The sequence below is a fragment of the Myxocyprinus asiaticus genome, chromosome 18 (genome assembly GCF_019703515.2).
Source record: "Myxocyprinus asiaticus isolate MX2 ecotype Aquarium Trade chromosome 18, UBuf_Myxa_2, whole genome shotgun sequence".
Lineage (NCBI taxonomy): Eukaryota > Metazoa > Chordata > Actinopteri > Cypriniformes > Catostomidae > Myxocyprinus > Myxocyprinus asiaticus.
In genome coordinates, this window is record NC_059361.1 from 26,315,745 (window position 1) to 26,343,428 (window position 27,684).

General features: G+C 39.4%; 1 protein-coding gene across 1 annotated transcript in view; it reads left to right on the forward strand.

Annotated features, from left to right (window-relative positions):
* LOC127455989 (C-myc promoter-binding protein-like) overlaps positions 1 to 27,684 on the forward strand; it is a 46,086-nt gene that overhangs the window by 3,593 nt on the left and 14,809 nt on the right. The window contains exons 2-18 of the mRNA XM_051724241.1: positions 4,314 to 4,661; positions 5,381 to 5,627; positions 6,053 to 6,122; positions 7,784 to 7,953; positions 9,012 to 9,250; positions 10,885 to 10,951; positions 11,110 to 11,168; positions 11,409 to 11,553; positions 12,305 to 12,480; positions 13,252 to 13,352; positions 14,271 to 14,492; positions 16,830 to 16,975; positions 21,619 to 21,752; positions 23,606 to 23,738; positions 23,832 to 24,038; positions 24,172 to 24,300; positions 25,125 to 25,269. Coding sequence (XP_051580201.1) covers positions 4,351 to 4,661; positions 5,381 to 5,627; positions 6,053 to 6,122; positions 7,784 to 7,953; positions 9,012 to 9,250; positions 10,885 to 10,951; positions 11,110 to 11,168; positions 11,409 to 11,553; positions 12,305 to 12,480; positions 13,252 to 13,352; positions 14,271 to 14,492; positions 16,830 to 16,975; positions 21,619 to 21,752; positions 23,606 to 23,738; positions 23,832 to 24,038; positions 24,172 to 24,300; positions 25,125 to 25,269 — 2,701 coding nt within the window. The 5' untranslated portion in view covers positions 4,314 to 4,350. The remainder of the gene's footprint in view (positions 1 to 4,313; positions 4,662 to 5,380; positions 5,628 to 6,052; positions 6,123 to 7,783; positions 7,954 to 9,011; positions 9,251 to 10,884; positions 10,952 to 11,109; positions 11,169 to 11,408; positions 11,554 to 12,304; positions 12,481 to 13,251; positions 13,353 to 14,270; positions 14,493 to 16,829; positions 16,976 to 21,618; positions 21,753 to 23,605; positions 23,739 to 23,831; positions 24,039 to 24,171; positions 24,301 to 25,124; positions 25,270 to 27,684) is intronic.

The following is a 27,684-nucleotide window of genomic DNA, read 5'->3' on the forward strand; positions in this document are numbered from 1 at the left end:
ACCAGGGAGCATCGTTGCTCACTATATTCCCTTACCGGAAACGTTATCATGTCTTCTGAATTCTCTCAAGTTGTTAGAAGATGAGTACAAGTGTAAATATATAATGTCAAAGCCTTATTTTCTCTTTAAAAGAGATGTTGTTTGATATGTCTTTCTTCCATAAATCATCCATAAAAATCTTTTAAATATTAAAGTTGTTAAAAATAGGTTTAAAATACACTCCTTTATATTTGTATTTCTTTATTGTCATTTATCTTTTATAATAACACTGTACGTTTGAATATCTTCAACGAAAATGAACTATAGTGTCATTTATACAGCGATGGTGCTGATTAATAACAGCTGCGCTTGAATGTGCGAGTTTGTTATCATGTCGCAGGTACTTGAGTCATAAATCACAGTAGCTACAATCTCTCCGAAGGTGACGATATCATGGTTTTTTGCATAAATTAAATTCACAATTTGGATGCAAAGATTGCTAATAAAGTTGTAATTCTCTGCAGTTACATCCAATTTAGCATAGAATTTAGCTCTAATCTGTACATTTCTGTTTAGTTTTTTCCCCGTCTCCAGCAGTTGTCATTTAAAGGGATAGTTCGCCCCCAAACTAAAATTCTGTCATCATTTACTCGCACTCCTGTAACTCCTATAACTTTCTTCAGTGGAACACAAAAGGAGATGCTAGGCAGAATGTTTGGGACTGACAGCCTCAGTCACCATTTACTTTCATTGAGTAAAGGGTGAGTAAATGATCACAGAATTTTCATTTTGGGGTGAACTATACCTTAAATGTTTATTTTTGATTGTCAGGTTCACATAACATCATCATCACCTCTTCCAAAAGAATCAGCTTTCTGATAATCTGTGATTCATGTTTACTTGTTTTATGCAGGTAGTTTTTCTCTCCCTGACATTGTAATGATGAATATTTGCTGGTTTTTCTTCATCGTTGCCATGGTGAGGATTATAATTTCTCTGTGCTGTTGGTGGAGAGGGTAGCTCCAGCCTCGGCGGATGGAGTGGTTGTTGCACTGAGAGATTATGTCTATATATAATCTTAAATCTGTCACGTTACGTGACACATCTGCTACATTTTCTCCTCCGTGCGTTTGTTGGACTACCAATATAGCATCTGTCTAGAACAGTGTGGGTGTGATTCAATCTTGAGATGTTTCTTTGTTTATGTAAGCTGATTTTTTTTGTTTTGTTATTTTGATAAAAAACATGTATTCAATTTTAATTTTGTCATTATTTACTCCTGTTGTTCCAAACCCATACGACTTTCTTTCTTCTGTGGAACATGGGTGTATATCTTCATCTTTCTCTTGCTGGACAAAAGTTAAAGAGAGTGTTCTAGAGACCCCTCCTTCAACCCAAAGGTTTTATAAGGATGAGAGGGATTAGAGTTTTAAGGCCTGTAATTATTCTCGGCATTTTATCAAGATCATTAAGTCTGCTGACATCATGTCACCATTTTCAGAATGTTTGATAGAAATAGCTACTTCCTGATTTATACTGTTACCATCAATGTCACCGGTTCCTCATATGAAGCATTTCTTCACGTCAATGCTTGGTTATGGCAAAAGAACTAGTCAGTAGGTCAGTTTCATTTCCTTAAGCTCTTAAGCCGTGTCCCGTGTCTTTGTTGGCCAGTACTGTAAGCCACAGACAAGCCATTGGCTAGAAGCTGCAAGCCACCAAAACCTTTCAGACGGTGAAAGTGTATGTCTAGTATAATAATGTGGGTGATGTACACAGAGGGTAAAAAAAAAAAAAAAAAAAAAAGATGGAAAAAACAGCTTATTTAGCCTTTAATTGGTGATTTGTAGGGATTATATGACTTGTTACAATGGTAATCATAAGAGATTCCTTGTTCTGATTCAGATTGTACCGGTTCCTTAATGATGCTATTAACGATTCTTAGTAACATTTGAGGAAGCACCAAGTAATTGATCCTAAGCATATTTACTTTTTTTTTTGTATATTTATTATAAATAAAAATACTAAACCAGAACATTTTTAAAGCGCTGCTAATGTAAACTGTTCCTAATGTGTATATTTAACTACACATTGTCATAACCAGTGAGTAATAACTATGATTTAAGTCTCACAAACCTTAAAGCCTAAGTGTGCAACTTTTTCAGCATTAAAATACTGTTCTTTCTCTTATCCCAGCTTAAATCGAATTAACAATTTGTAATTTTCTCGAAAACCGAAACACTGTTTGTCTTTAGTGCTATAAAAGTTTGTTTTGAGTGGCCCGTCCAGTCTGACACAACAAAAGTAACTCAACAAATGGCATGAGTTGGGGTCAGGACTATCTGTTTGATCGACCAACGTAAGACGGAGGGTGTTTCACCCAAAAATGTAAATTCTCTCATAATTTACTCAGCCTCATGCCATCCCAGATTTCTTTCTTCTGCTGAACACGAATTAGATCCTGAACAGCTCTGTAGATCCTCACAATGCAAGTGAATGGTGGCCAGAACTTCAACGCTCCAAAAAGCACATAAAGGCAGCATAAAAGTTAACCATACAAGTGGTTAACTCCCTGTCTTCAGAATCAATATGATAAATGTGGGTGAGAAACAGATCAATATTTATGTCCTTTTTTATTATAAATTTCCACTTTCACATTCTTCTTTTGTTTTTGGCAGTTCGCATTCTGTGTGCATATCGCCACCTATTGGGCAGGGAGGAGAATTTAAAGTAAAAAAAAGGACTTAAATATTGAAAAAAGTTTCTCATCCAGCAGAAGAAAGTAAGTCATACACATCTGGGATGGCATGAGAGTGAGTAAATTATGAGAGAATTTTCATTTTTGGGTGAACTATGCCTTTAAAGCTGGTTGAAAACAATATTTATTTTTGCAATTCCGCTTGGTGGCGATAGTGGCGTAGGAATTACACACTTCAGCTTCAAGTACGCTCTACAGCATAACACGGTAGCAGTCCTTTGTTTATTTCAAATTGGATATGACCAAAAATAATTACTTGTGGTTCAGTGAGTATGTCAGATGTTAGGAAACTGCAGGAAACACTGTCAGAGCATTTTAGTACAGTGTGTCCACATTGGCAGAAGAATGCAGACATTTAATGTTACTGAATGTCATGAAAACCATTCGGTTCTGGTATTTGGAGCCAGTTCTTAACAAGAAAGAGTTGTCGATTCCCATCCCAAATGACCTGTACAGAAAGACAACGCTAGACACACACTGCTCCACACCAGCAGGCGCCCTGCTATTTACAGCACCATGAAGCCTTGTGAGAATCTGTAACTTGTAACTGACTCCGAGCGAGTAAACCTTGTGCATGTGCCAACCTGTGTGTTGTAAAAGCATCAGGGTTGTTCTGGAAGGGATTGGAGGTAACTGACACATCTAATTAAGATATCAGTGGTTTTATTGATAAGGAGGCTTTATGGCGGCAATTGACATACTGTATATTGATGCAAGAAAGAGGAATTCCCTTTGCTGTCTGAGCTCTTTTTTTTAAAAGTACATTGCATTCTTGCTGTGGAGTGACTCAGCAGATAACAACTGTAGATGCTTTCTATTACTCATACTTAAAAGCATAATAGAGTATATTCTTTTATCCTCAGCAGGAATGGATAATTGCTTCCGTATGTCCAGTTTATTTTTCTCACAATGCTTGTTACATGAGGTTGTGTTCTGAGCCTATGGGAGTGGATGTGTAATGGTCATATCCTTTTCTAAGCACATAAGAGACCAAATGTAACTAGATGAAAAAAAATGTCATGGCATTTCCTTGGAGTGCTGTATATCTCGCACTTTGCTGCTTGTGGTGATTTGCTTTTTAAAATCCCTCCCAGTTTGCCTTTTAGTTTCTATACAAGAATGTTTTCTTTCATGCAGATATTTATTAGAGATAATTCACAAAAAAAAAAAAAAAAAAAAGAAGAAAACTCAGTCATCATTTACTCACCCTCATAGTATTCCAAATCTGTTTGACTTTCTTCCATAGAATGCAAAAGGAGATGTCAGGCAGAATGTTAGCCTCAGTCGCCATTCACTTTCATTGTATGGAAAAAAGTCTATGAAAGTGAATGGTGACTGAGGTTAACATTTTGCCTAACGTCTCTTGTATTCCACAGAAGAGGAAAAAATAATACAGGTTTGGAGAACATGATGAACTATCCCTTTAAGCAACAATGTTTAGCCCTATAGTTGTACATTGCTTTCTAAGCAGATGGCACGCTGTAATATAGTCCTTTTGTGCTGTAAATTCCTCATCCTATTCACATCTCTCTCTTTCCCTCTCTAATTATGTATTTCTCCTCCCCTCTCTTCCCAGCACATATAAAGTCCTCCCTCTATGGGGATGATAGAAGATGGAGGAGAATAGCCCTCGTGTAGCAGACTACTTCGTGGTGGCAGGACTCACCCACTCCTCTAAGCCCCTAGAGGAAGACATCCACCCTGAGGAAGGCAGTCACAGGAGCTCAACTCAGCCTAAGGCTCCCATTACAGATGTGGCGGTGGTGATCCGCTCCTTTGGGGAGGAGGTACCTCGTGGGTATACCTGCATTGAATGCACACCCTCTGGCCTGCCTGCAGAACTAAATGGAGGTAGTCTCTTGGGGCCGCAGATCTTCCTCTGCTACAGGAGAGGCAGAGACAAACCGCCGCTCACAGACCTGGGGTAAGGCATCCATGCTTCAGATGTGTTTACATAATAGTTCTGTTACAAAACCTTGTGAGATGCCAACCTACCTAGACAACATTTTAAGACCTCGTAGTCTAGTCTCCCAGCCTGACCATCTAAAAAGTGATCAAAACCCCTCTAAAATCAGCCAAGAGACCAGCTGGACCAGACTAAGGAGACCTACTAGGAGACTGCTGTTTGTAGCATAATTATGCTGCCTTCATAGATACCTCATTTTGTCAAAATTCTATCCTTTGCTTACAGCGCAATCCCAGAATTTATTTTAACAAACAAGATGAATGACGGAAATGTTGATTACATACTTAATTTTAAACAATACTGCAAAAATATTGAGGAAAAAATAGTGCAAACTATGTGTTTTTATGCATATTAGAGTCTCATGTCGTTAGCTTAGCAACATGCTAATGCTAAATTCTATTAAAAGCAACCGTAAGCAAGTTGCTTCTGTTGTGCGCTTTGAGTGCTACTCGTGTGATGCTTATAAGTGACTGTTAATGGAGTTGCTGCCTATGTAGAAGGTTCCAAATCAGTCATTATTGAGGTTCCTTTAGAGTTGGGATGCTGCACCTTAGAAGGAAGCTTCCTAAGTAGGCAGTCAACATGCGAGGCAGCTCTCTTAGTTGTGAAACCTGTTGTATTATCACTTTTTGCAAAGAATTCCAGTTTCCTCATGGATTTTCCTTCATGTTTTTCAGGGTCCTTTATGAGTGGAAGGAGAAATTGAAGCCAGACTGTGACATTATACAGACCACGCCCTCTGGCCGTCCTGCTAATATCAGTAGCTCCTCCTCCCAAAGGATCTACATCACATATCGGCGTGCCTGTGAGAATCACTCTCATGCTACACTGGCTGTCACAGACATCTGTGTCATCATACCCAGCAAGGGGGAGACACCACCACATGCCTTCTGCAAGGTGGAAAAGAACCTCAACACTAGTATGGTGAGCACAGCAGTTTCCCTAGTTACACACTATATATGAAATTATGAGACATGATGAGAGAAGTCTTTCACTTATCAGTATATGAATCTGTCATTAAAGTCAACATAAAATCAAAATGTACCCTATTTTCATTTTTCTAGTGCATTTTTTTGGTCTTATTGTAAACGATTCATTGGTGCATCTTATTTCAAATAAAACAAATGTTTATTTGTAACTTTTGTAACATTTCCTCAGAAATAAATAACCTCTCGGGCTGTTGGATGGTGTTAACCAAATAGCTATTTAGGCATAGTTCACGAAGCCACTTTTCACGATGCCATCAATTCCTAATGGATCAAATGATATTCCGCCTTACATACAAAATGGGCTGCAAATGGCAAATCACACTGACTTCAAGTTAATTTCTGTTGTTCTTGCTTTTACAGTGGGGGTCCTCTGTATACTTGTGCTACAAAAAATCTTTGGCCAAAACCAACACACTTGCATTCAAAGCAGGTACTGTATCCAGGTCTTGAGTTGTTTTTTTGCCATTTTTGTTGTGCAGTTTACAAGGAACCGCTGGAGGTGACCGGAAGTGTTAGTGAGATGCCCATTAGAGCAGGAGTCATTGTTGCAGCGGGATAGTGTTGTGGATGAGTGATATCTGATACTTCCATGATACAAGAACCATATGATGTCATAGTTAAGCTGATAATTGTCTGTCTTTATGCTCTTATTTTCACTGTTGGAGTAACTACATAAAAGAAGCAATGCTACTAAATGAACTACAGTACAGTACACAACAGTAATTGAACTGTTTTCATAATACTATAGCTTTTTTCAGCAACAAGCTACTTTTTCCAACTAGTAGCTGTGTTGTTCAATGAAATGCCACATCACTGTTTATATGTCAAAGCTTCATGTATGTACACACGTGCAGCTTTACAGTTGAACAAACAATACTCATACAAGCTCTATTAAAGAGGTAGTTCACCCAAAAATGAAAAATCTCTCATTATTTCTCACCCTCATGCCATCCTAGATTTGTATGCCAAGAACTATAAACTAGAAGAACTAGAAGGTGCCAAGAACTATGAAGCTCCAAAAAGCACATAAAGTTATCCATAAGATTCCAGTGGATAAATTTATATCTTCTGAAACAGTTCGATATTTAAGTCATTTTCTTTTTTTTTTCTTTTTTTTTTTTTTTACTATACATTCTTCTCCCAGCCCAGTGGGTGGCGATATGCATGAAGAATGCAAATCGGCAAAAACAAAAGAGGAAGAATGTGAAAGTGGAGATTGATGGTAAAAAAGGGACTTAAATATTGATCTGTTTCTCACCCACACTTATCATATCGCTTCAGAAGACATGGATTTAACCATTGGAGTCTTATGGATAACTTTTATGCTGCCTTTATGTGCTTTTGGAGCTTCAAAGTTCTGGCCACCATTCACTTGCATTGTATGGACCTGCAGAGCTAAGATATTCTTCTAAAAGCCTTTGTGTTCTGCAGAAGAAAGAAAGTCATACACATCTGCGATGGCATGAGTGGGAGTAAATTATGAGAGAATTTTCATTTTTAGGTGAACTTTTCCTTTAATTTGTTCTTGGGAAATGCATTTGTTTTAGTTTTAGTGAATTGGTTCTTTATTCATTTTAGTGAATCGGTTTATTTGGATGGTTCATGCAAATGAACCAGTTAAAAAATAATTGATTCACTGATTTAAGTCCCTGTGCAGCATTTTGCCTCTATTTTTATTGTGAAGTATTTAGTTAAATGCTGATGTTCATCACTGTTTTCCATTCAGTTATATTCCAAATGTTTGGTTGTATTTAGTGCAATGCTGTCGCCCTAAAAAAGATTAATTAATTTATTTAAAAACCCTCAGTGCATTAAAATATATTGTACCATATTTTATTTTATGAGTAGCTTGTAGCTTGGGAAGCTACAGTTTTAAAGTAGCTTCCCCGACACTGCTCATTTTATATTCACAGTATACAGCAGCACCACACAGCTCTAGGCCTTAACTGTTGCCTGTGATTATCTTGTCATTTGGAAAACTGTAATTAAGTAATTAATTACAGAGTAAACGTGACAGTGATCAATGATCAGTATTAACTGTTGTTTTTAACGGAGCTAACAGTCAAATTGAGGGTTTTTTGATGTGTGCAGGTCTGTTGTCCAGATATCCAGAAGAAGACTATGATTCTTTTCCTTTGCCTGAATCTGTGCCCCTGTTTTGTCTACCTATGGGAGCATCCATCGAGTGCTGGCCCTCTCAAACCAAATATTCTCTCCCTGTCTTTTCCACATTCGTTCTCACTGGTGCCTCTGGAGAAAAGGTACACACACGAACATGCTTGCATGAGCACACACACACACACACTTACATGCGCATTCTGACTCGCTGTGGTTTTAGATCTTACTGCAGCACAATCTCTGATAGCATTCTTTAGGAAAATCAGGCACAGCGGCGGGTGAATCGTCTTTGCTGGTTTGGAGATGTGCAATGAATTTAAAGCAGCAAGAAACTGGTGCATGTGGAATATGAAGAACTTCCATAAATGGGCATTAAAAAAAAATTCTAAATAAGATGAAGATGTATTATTGGCATGTTTCTTAATGTATAGCTAAAGCTCAGTTGCAGTCTGCTCAGGTATGTCAAACACATCAGTGCACTCAGCTCACGCTCCTCAAGTCTCCTGGCTATTTGTGCTGCAGTATTCAATAATTTATTCATCTAGGTAAGCGACTTCAGAGAAATCTTGCTAAGCTGAGATGTTCCTGATCTGAGCTGCTTGAACAGAAAGCAAAAATAAATCTGGAATATCGCTTTATATCTCACCGAACAGATCTGAGTAAAGCACTTATGAGTTTTAAAACACATATAGTTGGTGATGCTTTTTGAATGTAGCTACTAAATTAGCTTTGCTCTTTAGAAGTTGTATTACATCAGGTGGTATCAACAAGGGTGCCTGTAAGATTTGATTTCGGGGTATGCACAGTAACCTGACCACATCCCACTCCCAAAATATGTATCTGTAATGACACGTATGCTATTTGCAAATAATTTTATATCACACGAACAGAGAAAATAAAGCCACTTGAGTTTCTCTGCAGCATGTCAAAAATAGAGACAAATCCTCTGTTGATTATTATCACAAGCACACACACAGCTCTCTGCTCTCTCTCGATCAGGAATCAATTGAATACCAAAAATCATATAATAATAATAATAATAATAATAATAATAACACCAACAGGCGAGCTCTCATAGCACTCATGGTGCGTACAGCTACATGCACGACTGGGCAGCTCACTCCTTTTTTGATCTCTAAAATGTTAACCTACTGTACTGCAAATGCTAGAGAGTTTTCATGAGTATGTCTTGTGTTCTTAGGTTTATGGAGCTGCCATCCAGTTCTACGAGCCCTACACAGAGGAACATTTGACTGACAAGCAGAGATCTCAGCTGGGCCTGCAGGATAACGGTCTCAGGCCTGATGGGTCCATGACTGTCCACACCAACAAAAGCATCTGCCTTCTGTCTCACTGGCCCTTTTTCGATGCTTTCCATAACTTCCTTACCTTCCTGTACAGATACTCCATCTCTGGTCCACACACTCTGCCCATTGAGAAGTGAGTACTAGGGCAAATAAAATACATGTTTAATAAAAATAAATGCAACATTGCATAAGATATTAACCCTTTAACCTCAGAAGGTGTTTTAAAGATTTCCTGTTTCACTGGCATGCCCAAAGTGAAAGGCTTATAACTCTACAAAAAAAAAAAAAAAAAAAAAAAAAAAAAAAAGAGGTTCAATTGTTTGGTATCATTTTAAAGAAAATGCTACAAATGTTTTAATGATCTAGATTATGATAAATTAATGAGACTCTCAGCCTAAGAATCTGGTCAAAAATCACCAAACAAATTTAGCCAAAAAGTGATTTGGGACACACACACGCACACACACACACACACACACATATATATATATATACACACACAGGGTGTAAATAAGGTAGCTCCAAAAAACTGCTTTTGTTTTGTTCCGAATCATGTCACCTGTTATCTGAGCAATATTTTGTGTTGATATGACAAAGCAATCAAAAGTTATATCATTACAAAAATAATTTAACCTAGTGTCCAAAAGCCTCTCCAAACAATAAAATATAATAATTGTACATAAGAACTTATTACACATGCAAATACAACAATGACCAAAGGTATGCTTTCTCTCCAAAGCATGCAGGCATGAGTAACGAGATCTCATTCAGATCCATTCATTGTCATTTGAGTCATCACTGAGTCTGTGTCATGTACTTGGCACCATCTCCTGGTGGCCATATGTAATTAGAGTGAATGATCCTCTCTGCCCATATTTGGATGACTTCCACCTCTGGTTGCAGCGATCCTAATTCAGTTTAGTGCTCCAAAATGCTGGACAACATACCACATCATTTCCGATGAAGTCACCTGATACAGGAAAGCTAATGTGTTTTTAGCCATGCAAATAGCACATTATGCTTCGTGTGGATTATCTAATGATCTGCGCATCCAAATACATTGTGTGTGGGCTTGTTTTAAAGATAATCGCCTCATCTAAGTAATGTGATATTTTATGTTCTGTTTATTTTTCATGAAGTTATAATCAAAAACGCAACTTAAAAAGCAACACCTGTTTGCATGTTACATTTATGCCAAAGACATATACGTAGCTGTTACTCGCTATGTTGTTGCCTGTGAGTAAAACAAATCGGCAGGTTGTATTCTACTCTTTGAGAGCTTTCCAATGACATATGACACATGGCTCTTTGATCAGTTTGATATTTTTACTGATTACAATAATATGTACAGTGCAACATTTTTATAAAAATGGAACACTTCCAATTTGTTTGCAAATTTCAAAGCACTTTTTCAGTATTGGTTATAATGCCTACATGCATTGTAAAGTAGAGCTTCTTAGCTTTAAAAGATACCTATTTTGTGTTGGTCAAGACTGTAGTTATTAATATCTTGATAATTATTATATTTTTACGTGCCCAATCCGAGCTTAAAGGGTTAAGACTTATTTTCATAGAGTGAATGAAGTTTAGTTTTCTTACCTCATTGGCATTTAGATTTTCTTGTTTTACTGTAAGCAAATATCTAACTAAATTTAATGAGGTTTATGCTTAAAACAAATACAAAGCAAAAAAAGTTAAATTCTGCATATGAGTTCACAGTCCTTTTGATTGTTGAACTTGTTTCATTTATTTTTGTTTTCCCCTCAGGCATATTTCTCATTTCATGCACAAGGTTCCTTTTCCTTCCTCTCAAAGGCCACGTATCTTGGTGCAGGTGAGTTTTATGCACATCATGCCTTTGTTTGACTAATGTTGTGCCTGAAATGGTAAATACCAATTGCACCATTTGTTCAAATATCTGCCAGCCCTGGCGTCAACTCTCTGCGACTGTGTGTTTGTGTGTGGTTGTGTTTGTGTGCTTGTTTTTCTCAGCTGTCTCCACATGATAGCCTGATGCTGAGCCAGCCTGTTTCCTCCCCCCTCCCTCTTAGGTGAGTCAGACACACAGACCACAGATACAAAGACCATATCAGGTGAATGCTGACTATAGTGTGTTGATGATTGGAAATTATATTTCAGTAGGACCTGGTCCAGTGTTATAACTTTATAACATTCAGTGGGGTCCAAAAGTCTGAGACCACATTGAAAATCTGAGATTGTTTTCCATTTAAACCTGGAAATATTTTAATGTGCATGTGGGTTATTTACATGCCTGTTTACCTTGCCCACAGTGGTGGAAGGCTCTCTACACTGCTTTTAAACCTCGGACCTAAGAATGCAGTGACTCTGCTGGTGTTGGCCGTGACTGAGCACAAGATCTTGGTGCATTCTCTGCGTCCGGCAGTTCTTACCAGCGTTACAGAGGCCCTAGTGTCGGTGAGTGGGAGAAGATTATGTTGAATGGTTGTAAAGTGGGAGTGATGATTACTTTTCACCTATAGCATTCCCAGTACTAATGGGAAGCTTATCTATTTCATTTACCTCTTCTTGGTGAATGTAGGACACCAAAATATAGCTTAAATTCCTTTCGCTCATGCTCAATATTGGTAAATATCCAGGGCACAACATTAAGATGAATTATTTTCTATAGTTCGTATTTCGACTTTCTCTGTCTATATTTTCTCTGGCCGTGCCACTATATGACAAATTACTATTTCAGATAGTTGTATTATATTAAATATGTTTATGTTCGTCTTTATTTAAAGAAGCTATAATTGAACTCTTAAACAGCAATAAATACATCAACACATTGTTTCTGGAAAACAAAACAGATTATGGTGTGAAAAATTAATGATGCTTATTTAAGATTATTTCAAGTAATCCTAGTTATTTTGCCAAAACATAATCCATGCATTAGCCAGCTTGATATTGTTACCTTTGAGGCATATTTAACTCTTCAGTTTGCAAAAACAATATTCAATACATCACAGAAATGTATAAATTTGGCTGACGATTGTTTGCACATATGTCAATGATCAACCAATGTAAGATGTAGTGTTAACGCAGCACTGGCCCAATAGGTCAAAAATAAAACTTCTGTCAGTTGGCCCAAACCTCTCTCATTCTGGCCATCCTTTTTGTTGAGCCCTGATATGTTAATATTGTTTTACTTCTTTTGTACCCACAGATGATTTTTCCCTTCCACTGGCCATGCCCTTACATTCCTCTGTGCCCCCTGGCCCTGGCAGATGTTCTAAGTGCTCCATGCCCTTTCATTGTAGGGGTGGACTCGCGTTACTTTGATATCTATGAGCCACCGACAGACATAAGCTGTGTTGACCTGGACACCAACACTATAACCCAGTGAGTGACCTTTTGACCTCTACATACTTCTGAGTTCCCCTGAGAGCCTCTCCTGACCTTTTACCTCTTTCACATAAATTCACAAAATAAACGTCGATTTCAACATAAACTTGAGAACGATTTCTCATTTCTGTACTGAAGAGTTTTTTAATGAAGTGTTTTCCAGCAGAAACTCTTGAGTAATGGCAAGTGTTAATTAAGTGAAATTCTGAGTAACAATGATCTTTATCATGATGCAGATGGTTAAAAGATCAGGCTAGAGATATATGACCACGGAGGAATGTTGTTATAAAAATATGACTCCCGGTACCTACATGTGTTGAACACATGCTCCTGTTTTTTTGGTCTGTTAGTATGTACCTAAATGTTTGTGGATTGTAAACAAAACAATAAACCACAAGAAGCCATGCATTCCAGTGCTTTTTACTGATTTTTGCAGAAAATAACTGTAACACACAGACTCTTGTGTATTGTTGCTTTAGCAACAATAGCAGTATGATAAAATATACAAATGTTCTATAAACAGTTACATTTGCAGTTTTAATGTTAAATGTGTGGTAACAGGTGTGCGTTTATAATCATTTTACAACAGCTTCAAATGCAGATCATCCAATCAGAATTTAGACTTTGAACTATTTGCTTCATAAACCTACAAAAAATTCTAAGGCAGCTTTTAATTCTGTTGTTCATGGGTTTGGACTTTACCACTTTTCCCAAAAACTGTTTACCCTTGCTGTCTCTCTAATGACAAACACGTGTGGCCTGTTTCAGCAAAGAAGAGCGCAGAGCCTTGACCTGGAAGATCCTGCCAAGAAAAGCCTGTAAACATCTGATCAACACCCTCAGCAAACTCTACCAGCAACTGGATGAGGGTTAGTGTGTGTGTGTGTGTGTGTGTGTGTGTGTGTGTGTGTGTGTGTGTGTGTGTGTGTGTGTGTGTGTGTGTGTGTGTGTGTGTGTGTGTGTGTGTGTGTGTGTGTGTGTGTGTGGTGTGGGGGTTGTCACAGTGGTGTCACCGGGAAAATGATTCACTCATTTCTTTCTCAGTTCTTTTCAAGGCAATATTAGTTCACCTCACTACACAAGAAATACAACTCTAAGTGGCCTTGTACTGTCCTTTTTGACACTGACAGTATCATTTTTATTACCTAACAATGTTTTATGAATGCTTGACAAAGAGCAAAACAAAAAAGTCATCCTTGAGATATGATGAGATTTAGAGATGGGGCAGTTTGATAGAGGAAGAGCATGGCACAAAGTTGTATTTTTTTTAATGTTGGGGTGTTATAGAGTTTTGACTGATACCTAAGATTTGATTGATGCTTCAGTCTTTGAACTAGGCTTAACCCAGGGCTTCAGTGGGTTTTCAGTTCTTCAAAATTTCATGTACAGAATGTACTGACATCAGCATGTCTCTTAAAACTAGGCCTAAACACTGAAATTATTTACTGGGAAGCTGTGATAAAAATAATGTATCTCTCTGCACTAAGTGACTGTGTTCCCATATACTGTATTTAATTGGGAACATTATGTGTCCGTCTATGTGACTGTTTATTAACAGATAGAGCCTATGATCTCTTTGCTGACCTAGCTGAAGTGATGGGAGTGGGGCTTATGCAATGTACCCATTTCTCAAAATGGGCCCACTATATCTTCATTGTTAAAATGTTCTACTTATGTAATCTGGACATTGTAAATTAGATGTGCATCAGTACATTTAGCAGTGATCTGGTCTCTTGCGTGACCTCTTTGAACTTTGCTTATATAACTTGAGTGTAAATGTTCTGCAGTTTATCAGATGAGTCGTGAGGACGGGCAGATGGAGGCGTTCATGACTGAGCGGGAACCTGGCAGTGGTGGGAAGAGTCTGGAGACCTTGGAGCTAGAGATCCAGGAGGCTTTCCTGCGCTTCATGGCAGCCATCTTGAGGGGCTACCGCTCGTACCTGTTGCCAATTACACAAGCTCCTTCAGAGAAAGCAACTGACGCCAGTTCACTCTTCGATCTGCAAGGTGAGCCATGTGCACGTCACCGGTGGTTCTCAACTGGTAGGTCGGGACCCAATAGTGGAAAGGTGCCCTAATACTCGAAAGCCATGCAAGGTACATGTAAAAGAAAATATGACCCAGAATGCATTTACAGTAAATATGGGTTTACATGCAATGAAGAAAACATGGAGATGTTTACATTATTTTTACTTAATTTACAGTATATTTTATTAATAATATTAATGTCAATGTTTGATTTCAAGGACATACTGCATTTGTCAACTTTGTACGATAAACAGTTTTGATATTGCATTGGGTTTCCGCTTAATGTCCAATGCAAAATCTGCTCTGTTGAGAAGACCAACTTAGACCAGCATGAATTTCCATACTGGTCCCAGCTGGATAGTGCAGATTTTTTGCTGGTCTTGCTGGTGGACCAGCATAGCCATGTTGTTAGCCAGTATTGCCTTTTTAATAAGGCTGGTTGACCAAGGGATGCTTGTGTAATCTGCATTGTTTGATGATGGTTTGATTATATAGACATTGGACATTTGTGGTAGGGTCGACTCTTCATTTATTCTCTGATGAAAAAATACATAATTTACACATTTATCATTTTGTGTAATTCTACAATTCTACAAATACATGTGTGTGCAAAATATATTTTCATAACTGTTTGTGGCGAGCAGGGTGGGGCCGAGCGGCGTCTGTGCAGAGTTAGGCTGGGAAGATAAGTGGTGAATGAGCTCCACCTTTGTGCCACACCAGTCTCTCGTTCCAGTGAGGGGCGGTGGGAGTATTTGAGGAGAGGAGACAGCGGCAAATGAGAGAGAGAGAGAGAGACGCACGGACCTGACTGTGTGTGTGTGTGTGTGTGTGTGTGTGTGTGTGTGTGTCAATGTGTCGGTGTGAAGCGACTGCTGAAAAGCAAGCCTTCTGTGTATTTTGTTTTGTATTGCTGAAAAGTAGTCTGTTATGTGTGACACTGAAAAGTGTAGTACTGTGGTGTGTAATTAAAGTCTCACGTGGATTGTCAAGCCTGTCCCAGCTTCCTGCTTTGCCATCATTGAATCGTTACACTGTTATACTTGCTCCATGCTGAAAACCAACATCCAAAACACAGCATATAGTATGCAGGTGACCAGCAATGCTGGTCTTTTCAACAGGGTGGGTCAGCGTGAAGCAAAAACCAGAACTAGAACCAGAGAGTCCACTGTAATTCATTAGTGGAATGCTGAAGCTCAGCAGCTGCTCAGATTGCTCAGATCTGGCCCCATGCCTGTGCAGTCTGGCGCAAATCAGGCTTGAAATTATTGTGGCAATTTTGGTGAAGACCCATTGGAAATTAGGCATGGCTGACATGTCCAACAAACTGCAGTGATTAATAGAATGTCTGAAAACACATCTGCAGCCTCTTATATAATCACTGTTTTTGACTCTCTTACTGGGTCTGTTCAAACTGAGCACACTTGCCCAAGACTCTTCGTTAGCTGAGTTTCCACTATTGGGCTAAGTGAGAGCATGCTAGTGTGCCAGGGCTAGTTGCATTCCCACTGTCACTTCCGGGGCATCATCGTGCCTCCTCGGGGCTTCCTTCGGGGCCAACAGCCAATGGCCTTTGGCCCGCCGATTACCCTTGGGCCAAAGAAGGCTAACTGGGGATTGAAGCGGGGTCAGAGGTTTCAGCACCAAGATACTCATTCCCCAATTTTTCATATTTAGCTACCAGGTTTCCTCAATAGATCAGTGGAGAACGGAGAATCGTCAGTACTGGTTAGTAGACGAAATCAGGGCTCTTCTGAACATTTGGGCTGATGAAAATGTGCAATGTCATATCGATGGTGTCTGCCGAACGAAGACGTGATTAAGTATATTTTGTTGGCAAACTTGTCAAGTTGTGTATTCAGTGCACAACAGTACGTGTTTGGGAAAAATTACAATGAAATTTCAGGCACAGTACACAGTACCAGAGTCTGATACCTAAGCTTGAGTTTCCTTCTTGCTTGTGAAATGGGTGTGATGTTGGCACCAGAGCAGCGTATTAAGGGCGGTTTTAGGGCAATGCTGTGGGGCTATTGACCCGATGGTGGGAAAGCAGATCGATTTTTGGTATCGCGGCTTGAGGTCCGAGGCTAATGGCCCCAGCTGAGCAGTTGATAGCCCTGGTTTGCACTGGTCCAATGGTGGAAAAGCGGCTAATGAAGACTTTGATGTAATTTACTACACGCCTTATAAATTCAGATTAAATGTTTAATTGCAACAGACAATAGTGGCTGTGATTCTAGTATACAAATCATGAATGCAATCACATTTTCTCTGCTTGACGTCCTTGACTTTGAATATGGATTTTGTTTTTTGCAGGCTTTTTGAAGAGTCGTGACCGATCCCATCAAAAGTTTTACTCCCTAATGACCAAGACTCAGATGTTTATTCGTTTCATCGAAGAGTGCTCTTTTGTCAGCGATAAGGACGCAAGCCTGGCTTTCTTTGATGACTGCGTTGACAAGGTATCAAACCTTTTGATCTGTATGTATATTTAGCTCCCGCTAAGAAATACACATCATCCCTTTATCTTGACTAGAACTGCTTCATTACAGAGTGCTTTTAGACGGCTCATAAATAGTTACCATTTTAAACTACACTCCAGGCTCTTTACTAAAAGTAAGAAATGGGCAACTATGTGAAAAATACAAAGGGTTCAATGGAGCACACCCTACATGAATTATTAAAACAGTAAGGGGAAATTATGTCATTATTAGCTGTGCTGGTATGATCCCTTGGGCTTGCTTATGTCATGTAATTAATTTTCTGTGAGTATTGTTCTCTCGTTCACTTCGGCTTTTCTTCTAAGTAATCTGCTTTCTTCCCTCTTTCTCTTTCTTTTTTGCTCTCTTTGCTTTACTGCTTGCTTGGAAAGCTATTCGGCACAGAGAAAGGAGGGAAGGTAAGCTGCTTAAATATGTGGCTCTTTTAACTTCAGATATGGGATGTGTGTAGGGAAACCAAACACAACACAATCACCAGAATAATTTACCTTTGGTAATAAAAATGCCCTTCACATTTCTGCATATCTGGAATGGCCTTGATCAACTGACATTTAATTATTACAGGTCTTGCAGGGTGAGCACTCTATTAAATGCACAGAGTCAATTCAGACTTTGTTTTGTAGATAGATTCAGTGTTGGGTGTAATGAACGCGGCTTCACGATTGCTGTTACCACAGAGATAGCCACAATCTCCCAGCTTAATATTGTGGAGGATGAGAGTTTAAGAGATTTAATGCCCATTACAATGAATATGCAACCTATTTGGGGACTAGATCTTTCAATCAGTCAAACGCCCACTTAGACTTTGGGAAACATTTATTGTTACTTGAACTGGTGCTATTATAATGCAATTCTAAATTTATACTGTGGAAGAATTTGTTTGGAAAATGGTAATAAAGCATTATTGTTACATATTGTTTTGTTTTCTTTCCTAAGAAGGAAATATGTGCATTTTGACAGGAAAAGTAGTATATTTAGAGTCAAATTTCAGCACTTTCAAAATCTGCGATTAATGCCAATTAACTATGAAAAATGATGCGATTAAACAGTATTTTACTTTTTTATTTTATTATTAATAATAAATTAAAATATATTTTAAAATATTAAATTAAATATTCAAGTAAATAGATTTGATATTATTATTTTAAGACTTATTTTTACCTCTTTTATACGTTTCTCTCTTTTTTGGGGTGTGTTTCACCAAGGGTGCATGGTCCTCTTAAAGCTCTGCACATACTGTATGTGCTTTCTACCTTTATTATTAAAAAGCAGTGCTGTTTAGGTCATAGTCTCTGCAGAACACTAAGAGTGATCTTGCCCGCATAATTAATTTTTCAGTACTTTGTGCCACTTCAGTCTCCCAATTGTGTTCTCCTGTCTCAGGATGCTCCAGACTGCACAGGGATCTAAAGTGATATTTTCAGTAAAACAAGTGTTGACAAATATACCCTGGGCTGGCTGTATTGTGCCTTGGTAGTACATTTATACCTGTCTTGACAGCACTGAGATGGAAGGAACAGACAATTTATTCTGTTTAGAGAAACAGTAGTCATCTCTTACCTTTCCTCCACACAAGGCTTTGGTGTGCAGTGAAAACTCTCTGCGGCACACTTTCAGTTATACTACTATCTTGCTCTGGCCTTCCCTCGTGTAAGGACCTTGGAGGACAGTTCTTTAGCAGTGTAGTGGTAATAAAAAGACAGCTTAAATTGATTTAAACTGGCATGGGTTTGTGAGTTGTGTTCACACTGGAGACAATAAAAGAAGAATGACAGAGCATGTTCCACTGTAGCCTGGCTGAACTTATTTGGTTAGTTCAGAAAGAGAGGGTATTTTTCAATTATAAGAAATCAAAGAACGAATTTGTATTTGTATGAAGACCAGTCTTGCCAAGCTACCTTGGAAGAATGAACTCAGAAGGACAGGAGGACGTACAACGCATCTATTGCAAGCTTTGAGATGTGCTGCGATCTTCCCGTTGAACAGTTGCCTGTCCCAGCACATTTTTAGCCAGTGAGAGAACTTCTGGCATTACGACCAGTTACAGCATTATTATCATAACATCAGTGATGTTTTTCAGGACTAGTGACACATTGAAAGAATAAAATCTGTTAAAACTCATTTCTTCCATGAGTTTATTACTTTCTTAAAATGATGCCCATCAAAACAACAAATGTTGATGGAAAAAGAAGTCAGACTTTAGCGAGATTACAGTGGGAAAACCTTGAGGGAAAACGATACGATAAATGACCTTTGTCTGCCAACGTAGTGCCACTATGACTTCTGGGACTTCAAATGGGTTCTTGCCCACAAGTCACCATCTGATGCATCCTGGATATTCAGCCTGATCAAGAACATATCCTGGTAATTTTATGCATTCTCTGTACTTACGTTCTTGAGTATTGGAATCTATGCCCACTGAGCTGCTACCGATTCTCAGCGGCATCTCTCCACCAAATCTTCGCAGAGAAGCAAGTTGCATCAACCTTGCGCTGAAAGCCTTGGATAACCCCAACCACCTGCTGTACAATGCCATCTGCAACCGGAACACCACGATCCTCCGCCTAGAAAACCAGCAGTCACCTTCTAACACGAGGCGCCTTATGAAAGAAGCAAATAATGACAATGGCACCATTGGGCTAACAAAAAGGGGCAAGATGCATGGCATAATAACAACCACAGACTGAAACAATTTATCGACAATGTATCTAACAAACCCGCTGGAAATGACCTACCCAGACAAGCCTGGGTCAAGCTAAACCGACTAAGAACTGGACATGGCCATTTCAGGGCCACACTACACAAGTGGGGTCTCGCTGATGACCCAATCTGCGAATGCGGCGAAGGCAAGGAGCAGACGGCTGATCACATTCTATATTCCTGCTCCCGCTTCAGGTGCCCCGGCAACTTCACCGATTTGGATGATGCCAGCCGCGACTGGCTGAGGCACCTGACTGTAATTTCTGCATGTTAAGCTCACACGAAAAGAAGTAGTATTGGAATTTAACTTCGGCAGTGGATGATGACGTCGAACAATGTCCACGAGAAAGCAAGAACAGAAAAGAATGCACATTGACTATAAATTCTCCTCCCTGCCCAGTAACTGGCGATATGCACAAATAATGCGAATCGCCAAAATCAAAAGAAGAAGAATATGAAAGTGGGGATTTGTAGTAAAAAAAGTCTTAAATATTAAACTGTTTCTCGCCCACACCTATCATATCACTTCTGAACATATGGATTTAACCACTAGAGTCTTATGGATTTATTCTTTTCTGACTTTATCTGCTTTTTGGAGCTTCAAAGTTCTGGCCACCATTCACTTGCATTGTATGGACCTACAGAGCTGAGATATTCTTCTATAAATCTTTGTTTGAGTTCAGCAGAAGAAAGAAAGTCATACACATCTGGGATGGCATAAGGGTGAAAAAATGATGAGCTATTCCTTTAATGCGTATCTAGTAAGCTTAGAAAGACATTCAAAAACGCTGTTGCTTTTTTGTTTCTTATAGAGGCCTAAATAGAGTTTCCCACTATCTACACATAAAATTCATGCTTTATTTGATAGCTTGCCTAATTTCCAATGTAGTTCATGGGCATGGACTTTAGAATGCATTTACAGTCCAATTACAGGACTTGTAGACAGATTTGTCTGAAGGCTAAATGTTTAGTGGCTCCTCCAAGCCCTGGCTTACCCATATACTGCACTGGAACATTTTACTTCCCTTGAGCAACACAACATTACATGTTAAGTCCAGGTCACTGCACTTGTGTCTGTGGCAGATGGGGGAGGTTTGGATGGAAGCTAGGAGGATCAGAGCATCTTGTTACAGATGTGAGATCAGTGGGCCACAGTGATGAGGGAGATTAATGTGCTCATTTACACTAAAACCTGTGCTCCATCTGATCTGAGGTCAGATGATCTGCACTTAAGGTCTCTTTGCCAGCTGCAGCATGTCCAGACACTAGAAAATCCCTTTGGCACAGTTTAATGGTGGGGTCAGACGTGTGTGCATTTCCTACATCAGTTCTCAATTCTGAGCAAAATCAGGTCTGGATTGACGTATGGATAACTTCATTTGAAATTTGAGAAAAAAATAGTAAGTTAGCATGTGACGAGACAAAATAGCAGTTCTGAGTCTTTCATTTGCCATTAATATTGTTTCCATTACCTCTCTCTACCTGGCTGGGCTATTAGAAAAACATTTGACCATGCCAAGAGAACCATGGGGGAAAGCGTGTCTAATGCCCTGAGGACTCTAGGAGCTATTTTCAATGTATATAATAGGCATGCATGTACAGCTCCTTTCTACTTGAATGGGAAAAGACAGAAATCTCCAAAAATGTTTGTCAAGATTACAATTCAGTAGCATATTTCAAATCAGCAATAATGTCTGACAGCAATGATATCCTACATTTTGCAACTTTAACTCAGCTCAAGCTTAAAAAAACAGTATTTTTTTAGACTAGTTTAACTAATACGCATGCATGTTCAAAGTCTTTTTTCAATAATGAAACTGTAGGCTTACATTGGCACTTACTATTTTATGTTTCTATAAAAATATAAGACAGTTTGTCGCTGATAAAGAGTGTGTTTACTCTAGGTGGACAGCGAGAAGCCTGAGGACACAAGGCTTATTGAACTTGACAAATCTCACCGCAGCGAGCACACGGTCTACATCACCCCTCCAGATCTGCCGGCACTGCCTGAGGGAGAGGAGCTGCCTGTGGTTTATAGGTACGGCAAACTCAAACAGACATGTACAGGATTCTGACACACAAATTTCCATGCATACTCCTACACAATACACAACAGTACATCACACCACAGACAGCATTGTAGTGACATCATATACAGTGTAATCCCCTTTCAAAACCTCTCCCAGTATGCAAAGTCTAGAATAAACCTTTCTAAAGATCCAGTGTGTACAGAATAGACCCTCCACAGAGAGCATGTGTTTAAATTAAGTGGATCTGTTATTAATGTAATGGTGTTTCTTGACTTTGAAGCTTAAGATTGTTACATTTCCCATGCATAAGCAGGCTCACACAGAATCTGCTCGTGCAGAAAGTGCCACTTGTTTCAGCAGAATTTGAATGCCTGTCATTTTCTAAAATGTTTCATTTCTAAATTCCCTTGGATGTTTGTGTATTAAATATTTTGGTTGATTTGAATATGCTTTTAGCTACCAAATAAGAATGTACCCTGTTGAAAAGACTACAATTGCTGGTCAACAGCATATGTTGTGTTGTGTTGTGTACCTAGTCTCAACCTCAGATGGCACCCCCACCGACTGCCCACAGTCCATGCTCTAACCATGCTCTGCTGTTTTAGTTAAAGGTTGGGCTACGTGAGACTACAGGCTTCCTAACTAGCTTAACCAGCCAATTAGTCAACCATCTTCATCTAAAAAAACTGGTGGTGAACAAGATGGCTGTGCTGGTCCACTAGCTAGGCTATCACCAAACCAGCACTAACCAGCATAAACTGGAAATTGGTCTAAGCTGGTCTTTTCAGCAAGGCAAGGCATGGTCTAAGCTCTGTATAACAAATTTTACTTAGTTCAAATCAATTTCGTAGAATTCCAAAGGTTTTTCCCTTGAAGGTAGAGTATGTAATTTATGCACTACTTGTGGCACCAAATGGAATTACAAAAATAAAGTATGTTTTTAAACAACCTCATCACGCCCTTTCACACTCTCTGATTCCATATGAACTAATATTCTATACTAAATAAATGGTGATAAATGTTTAACGTCGTATTAAACAAAACCATTTTTACACATACACAACGGACAGAAAGCATGGCAGAGGAATTGGGTTGTCCGATAACATTACCGGATTGAACGGCAGCTGGATGTGCGGGGGATGAATTTATCTGGAGCTCGACTGTAATGAGCTAACATGTGTGGCAATACATTGAGTGTAGCTTACCTATCGAGAAGAAATTCAGTAAGTTTGGCATCTCAATCAAACCCCAAAAATTCCCTCTAAGTCCTCCACCTTGTAAATGCAATGCCAATGTTCATTCTGATTTCACTCCGTTCTCTGTCTCTATCTCTTTTAGCAAGTCTTCGAATTTTGCCGAAGCTAAATTTATTTTCTTCTGTACACGTCTGCCATTGATGTTCATATTCTACTGGCTGAACAGCTTACTACAAGTAGCCACGCCCCAAAATCACGATATAGGTTGAGCTAGAGAGGGATGGGTGGAGATGTGCGCCGTTTTGATAGTGCCTGGGAGGCGCAATGTTTATATTTTTTGGAAGTAAATTGACAAATGGCTTACTTATAGTTGTTAATGAGCAATGAACTGGGATAGTAGAACATGTTTTGACATAAAAAAGTTACATACTTCACCCTTAAAATGAGTGTAGAAAATAAAAACATTTAAATAAAAAGTCTGCAAATTCTATTTGGGCCTAGTTTATCTGTATGTGGCATGTTCAGAGTAATTGAAAGAACAAAATGTCATGTTACTAGGTTTGTTTTTCATTAATTTATTGCTCAACTGCAAGCAAACAGTGGTAGAACAATGAAACAAAGCAAGGATGAAAAGTTCTTATATCACACTGTTGTTTGCCATGAAGCTACATTGGGTTTCCGGTACTGAACGCCCAACTCTGCGAGCTCCAGGACGGTCCCAGAGTCCCCAAGGCAACTTCAGCTGTGAGACACATCAGTCCCATCAGCCCAGCAGCCATTTTCAGACGCTCCCAACAGGTCACTAATCTCATCCTAATCACACCCATGACTTGCCAAATCTCTCCCCCACCTCTCTAATACCCCGTCCTTTCTCTGATCCGGCCTCCGTAGGAAATCAAATCAGCCCAGAGAATAGCAAAGATGTACTCCTCCATTCCTCAGATGTGGTCCAAGTGTCTGCTCAGGCACTGCCATGGTCTGTGGTTCATCTGCCTACCTGCGTACGTCAGTGCCTGCCACTCTAAGGTGCGGGCACTGCATACTGCCTACGATGTGCTGAGAAAGATGCAGGACAAAAAGTTGCAGCCCCCTGATGAGGTACAGTCAACTAATAGACTTTATTGATTGGTTTTGGTTATTAACGAGAACAGTTTGTACTGCACCCAGCCAGTGGAAATTTTCGTCCGTGTTTTGGTTTTGTATGTAACGTTTTGTTTCTGCTCTACTGGAGGTGTGTTACCGGGTCCTAATGCAGCTGTGTGGGCAGTATGGACAGCCTGTTCTGGCTGTTCGGGTTCTTTTTGAGATGAAGAAAGCCGGAGTGCAGCCAAATGCCATTACATATGGATACTACAACAGGGTGAGTGCTGGAGACACAAAAATATAAATCATTCTAGATAAATATGCATAGACAGAGCAGTCCTAAGGCACAATTATAATTGATTCTGTCTCAATGGGTGTTCGCACATATAGCGATTTTGTATTGTTGTTCGTTGTGGGCATTCCCGTTCCTTAATGTACAACTGGCCATAGTGTTTAAAAATCTGAGAGAATCATGAACCGTACGTTTTGACAGGAAAATAAGATGTCATTCTAATTTAACAAGGAATCAGTTGTCTTGCTGCTAAAAATGTACATTCTAGAGGCGAAAGCATTTGTTTATAAATTGCATCAGCACAGAATAAACAAGATGAACACATTTGCATAGACGCATTTTTCTTTATTGCGTTACTGGACATGCCCACATTGCATTTTGCTACAAACTGCCAACTCTCATTGAAAATGTATGATTTTTGGTCACTTTGTTGCTGCAAATCACTGTTAGTGCTCCAACTGTTTTCATGAGTAGGTGTTTTATTCTCATGCTCAAGGGCCTCAAGCTGGCAGAGAATCTGGTGTGTGACTTTGTTTCTCATGCCTATTATCATTTGACAAAAGCATAGTCTAGCAATCATTTCACTAGGCACCCACTTCTTTGCAAGATGTCCCATAATACCAAGAGGACACTCAGAGAGAGACATAAGTCTGGGCAGAGTGTTGTTCCAATTCTATCAAAGTAATTACAGCTAGTCCTTGAGAGAGAGCACAATCTTCTTAAGATAATAAGAGGCATTGCACTGTAGAATTATTGTGTTAATCTAAATGTGTGTGCGTGTGTGCCTCAATGTATTCTTCTTTCCCCAGGCGGTGCTAGAGAGCACATGGCCTTCCTCCACCAGAGGGGGTTACTTCCTGTGGGGAAAACTGAGAAATGTGCTCCGGGGTGTGGTGCTGTTTAAACAAGTGTGGAGGAGTCAGACCACCCACCCGAAAGACACCCATATGTCTGGTAAATCCAAACCACTGCCTTTCACACAAGTGGACTCATTCTTTAAATTGACTGTAAAAAATAAAGATTTAATTTAGGAATTATACACATGATTATGCTGACTTCTAAGATGCCTTCTTTTGGCCGAATTGTAAGGCAGCAATGCATGTACCCTTTGCTAAGAAGGCAATGGCTTTCAAAAAGACAAAGGTACAAGAATGGATACTTACTATCTTTCACAAGGGTATGAACTACAGTGCCATGAAGCATTGCGAATAGCATTATCGAAATAAAAAACAATTATAAAATATAAAACTATTGATTTTAAGTTGTTGATTATAAATATAGGAACAATATATTTTAAGTTAACTGCAAAATATTCAGATATATACAAATATATTAGTAGTTTGAGGGTGTAGGAAGACCGACTCGATTGCATCATTCACAGTGCGTCATGGAAGTGGGTGGTCACTGCTGGACTTGTTTGGCGGACTTTGTGGGCCGCATTTCTCTGATTGGTGGATCTCTCTTCAGGATTATGGGTAGTATAGTTGTCCACCAAGAATTCCACTATTAAACACAGACTGGGTCCTGGGTATCTCAGCAAGTATTGACGCTGACTACCACCCCTGGAGTCGCGAGTTCGAATCCAGGGTGTGCTGAGTGACTCCAGCCAGGTCTCCAAAGCAACCAAATTGCTTTGGTTGCTAGGGAGGGTAGAGTCACATGGGGGTAACCTCCTCGTGGTCACGATTAGGGGTTCTTGCTCTCAATGGGACACATGGTAAATTGTGCGTGGATTGCGGAGAATAGCATGAGCCTCCACATGCTGTGAGTCTCCGCGGTGTCATGCACAACGAGCCACGTGATAAGATGTGTGGATTGACGTCTCAGAAGTGGAGGCAACTGAGACTTGTCCTCCGCCACCCAGATTGAGGTGAGTAACCGCGCCACCATGAGGACCTACTAAGTAGTCGGAATTGGGCATTCCAAATTGGGAGAAAAAAAAAGAAATAACACAGACTGATGTTTCAACAAAGGCATATACCATCGATGAACAACCACAAAGTTCACACTAGGTCTGTCTTTAAAGTTTAAGTTATCAATAAAAATCAATTAGTCTATGGAAAAAATTAAAGAGATTTGTTCTTCTGGAACCTGTACTATTGTGCTCTATTGAAAGCAGTTGAGTCAGGTTTCCCATACACTTATCATGAACGCTATTTGTATGATGCACAGAGTTGCTGCCAATGAAGATTGTTCTAAATTGTTACTTATAGGGTCCCATTTCAGCAGGAATGTTGACGGGCTGTTCAGCCTGAACATGTTCTTGCACTAAACAAAGCTAATCGCAGCACAACGAATAGAACAGAACACAGGTGCTGCATTTTTAAAAGGTATTTTTAGCTTAACACGGCATCTAAAAAAACGCTCTAACGCAACATAGAAAAACAATAATCCCCTTAGATGCAGCTGCCTATGTTGGCAGAAGACAGCAAAGCAGCTCACTAGATTTTGGAACAGAAATATTATTAGGCAAAGGCCAGAATATTCAGACCAGTTCCCTAATAGCTACATAAATTGTTTCTGCAAAGTAATAATCATTCTGGTTCCTTATTCCTCAGCAGGCCTTTCAGTTTTTATTTAAAACAGCCGGTTATATTACAAGAGTTCAGTTTTGTTTCAGTGTAATGATATGCCTTGTTATTTCACGGGCCAGACTCGTCTATAGGGGACCACAAACTCAATATCATTTCCCACTGTTAGAAGAACTTTCCACCATTTCACACAGTGGTAAGTTTGCCTGTCCAGAGTTTAGTGCCTCATGGAGGCACAATCTCCCAGATATCTCCCCCCTCCTCACACAGAGCTGATCCAGCCTGCTGAACCAGAGAGGCTTTTATAGGTCTAATTAAGATGAGAGCAGGATAGCAGCCTCCTCAGCCACCACAGTTCACAGTCCTCTCTTGATGTAATCTTCTTTCCCACACAGCCCCCTGTAAACATATTACAAGAAGTGCACAAGGGGCTTTTGTAATTAAAACAAGCTGCCTCAACTTGCCCCTGCAAAAAAACTGTAGCTTTGTTGTGCAGTCTGAATTCATCTCACACATAAGGGACTAAAGTACTGATTGGCTGATGCATTTGTCGATTGCTTTTCTTGGTTTGTTGTTCCTTTGTAATATGATGTATTCTTTTGGCTTAGAGATTGTCATCTAAAGTTCATATTGCAAAGCAGTGGTTGCAGGTCTGTTCTGATAGGGTCGTGGACAGCAGGAAAACACAATGCTAAATATAACTAATTAAATGCAACTACCCATATAATCGTGCATTGTTAGGATAACAAAATAAATAGACTTATGAACTTTTGTCAATGTCAATGGCTGTGTGTCCTATCAAGCTCTATTGTATTTTTCCCCAAATTCAAATTAAAAC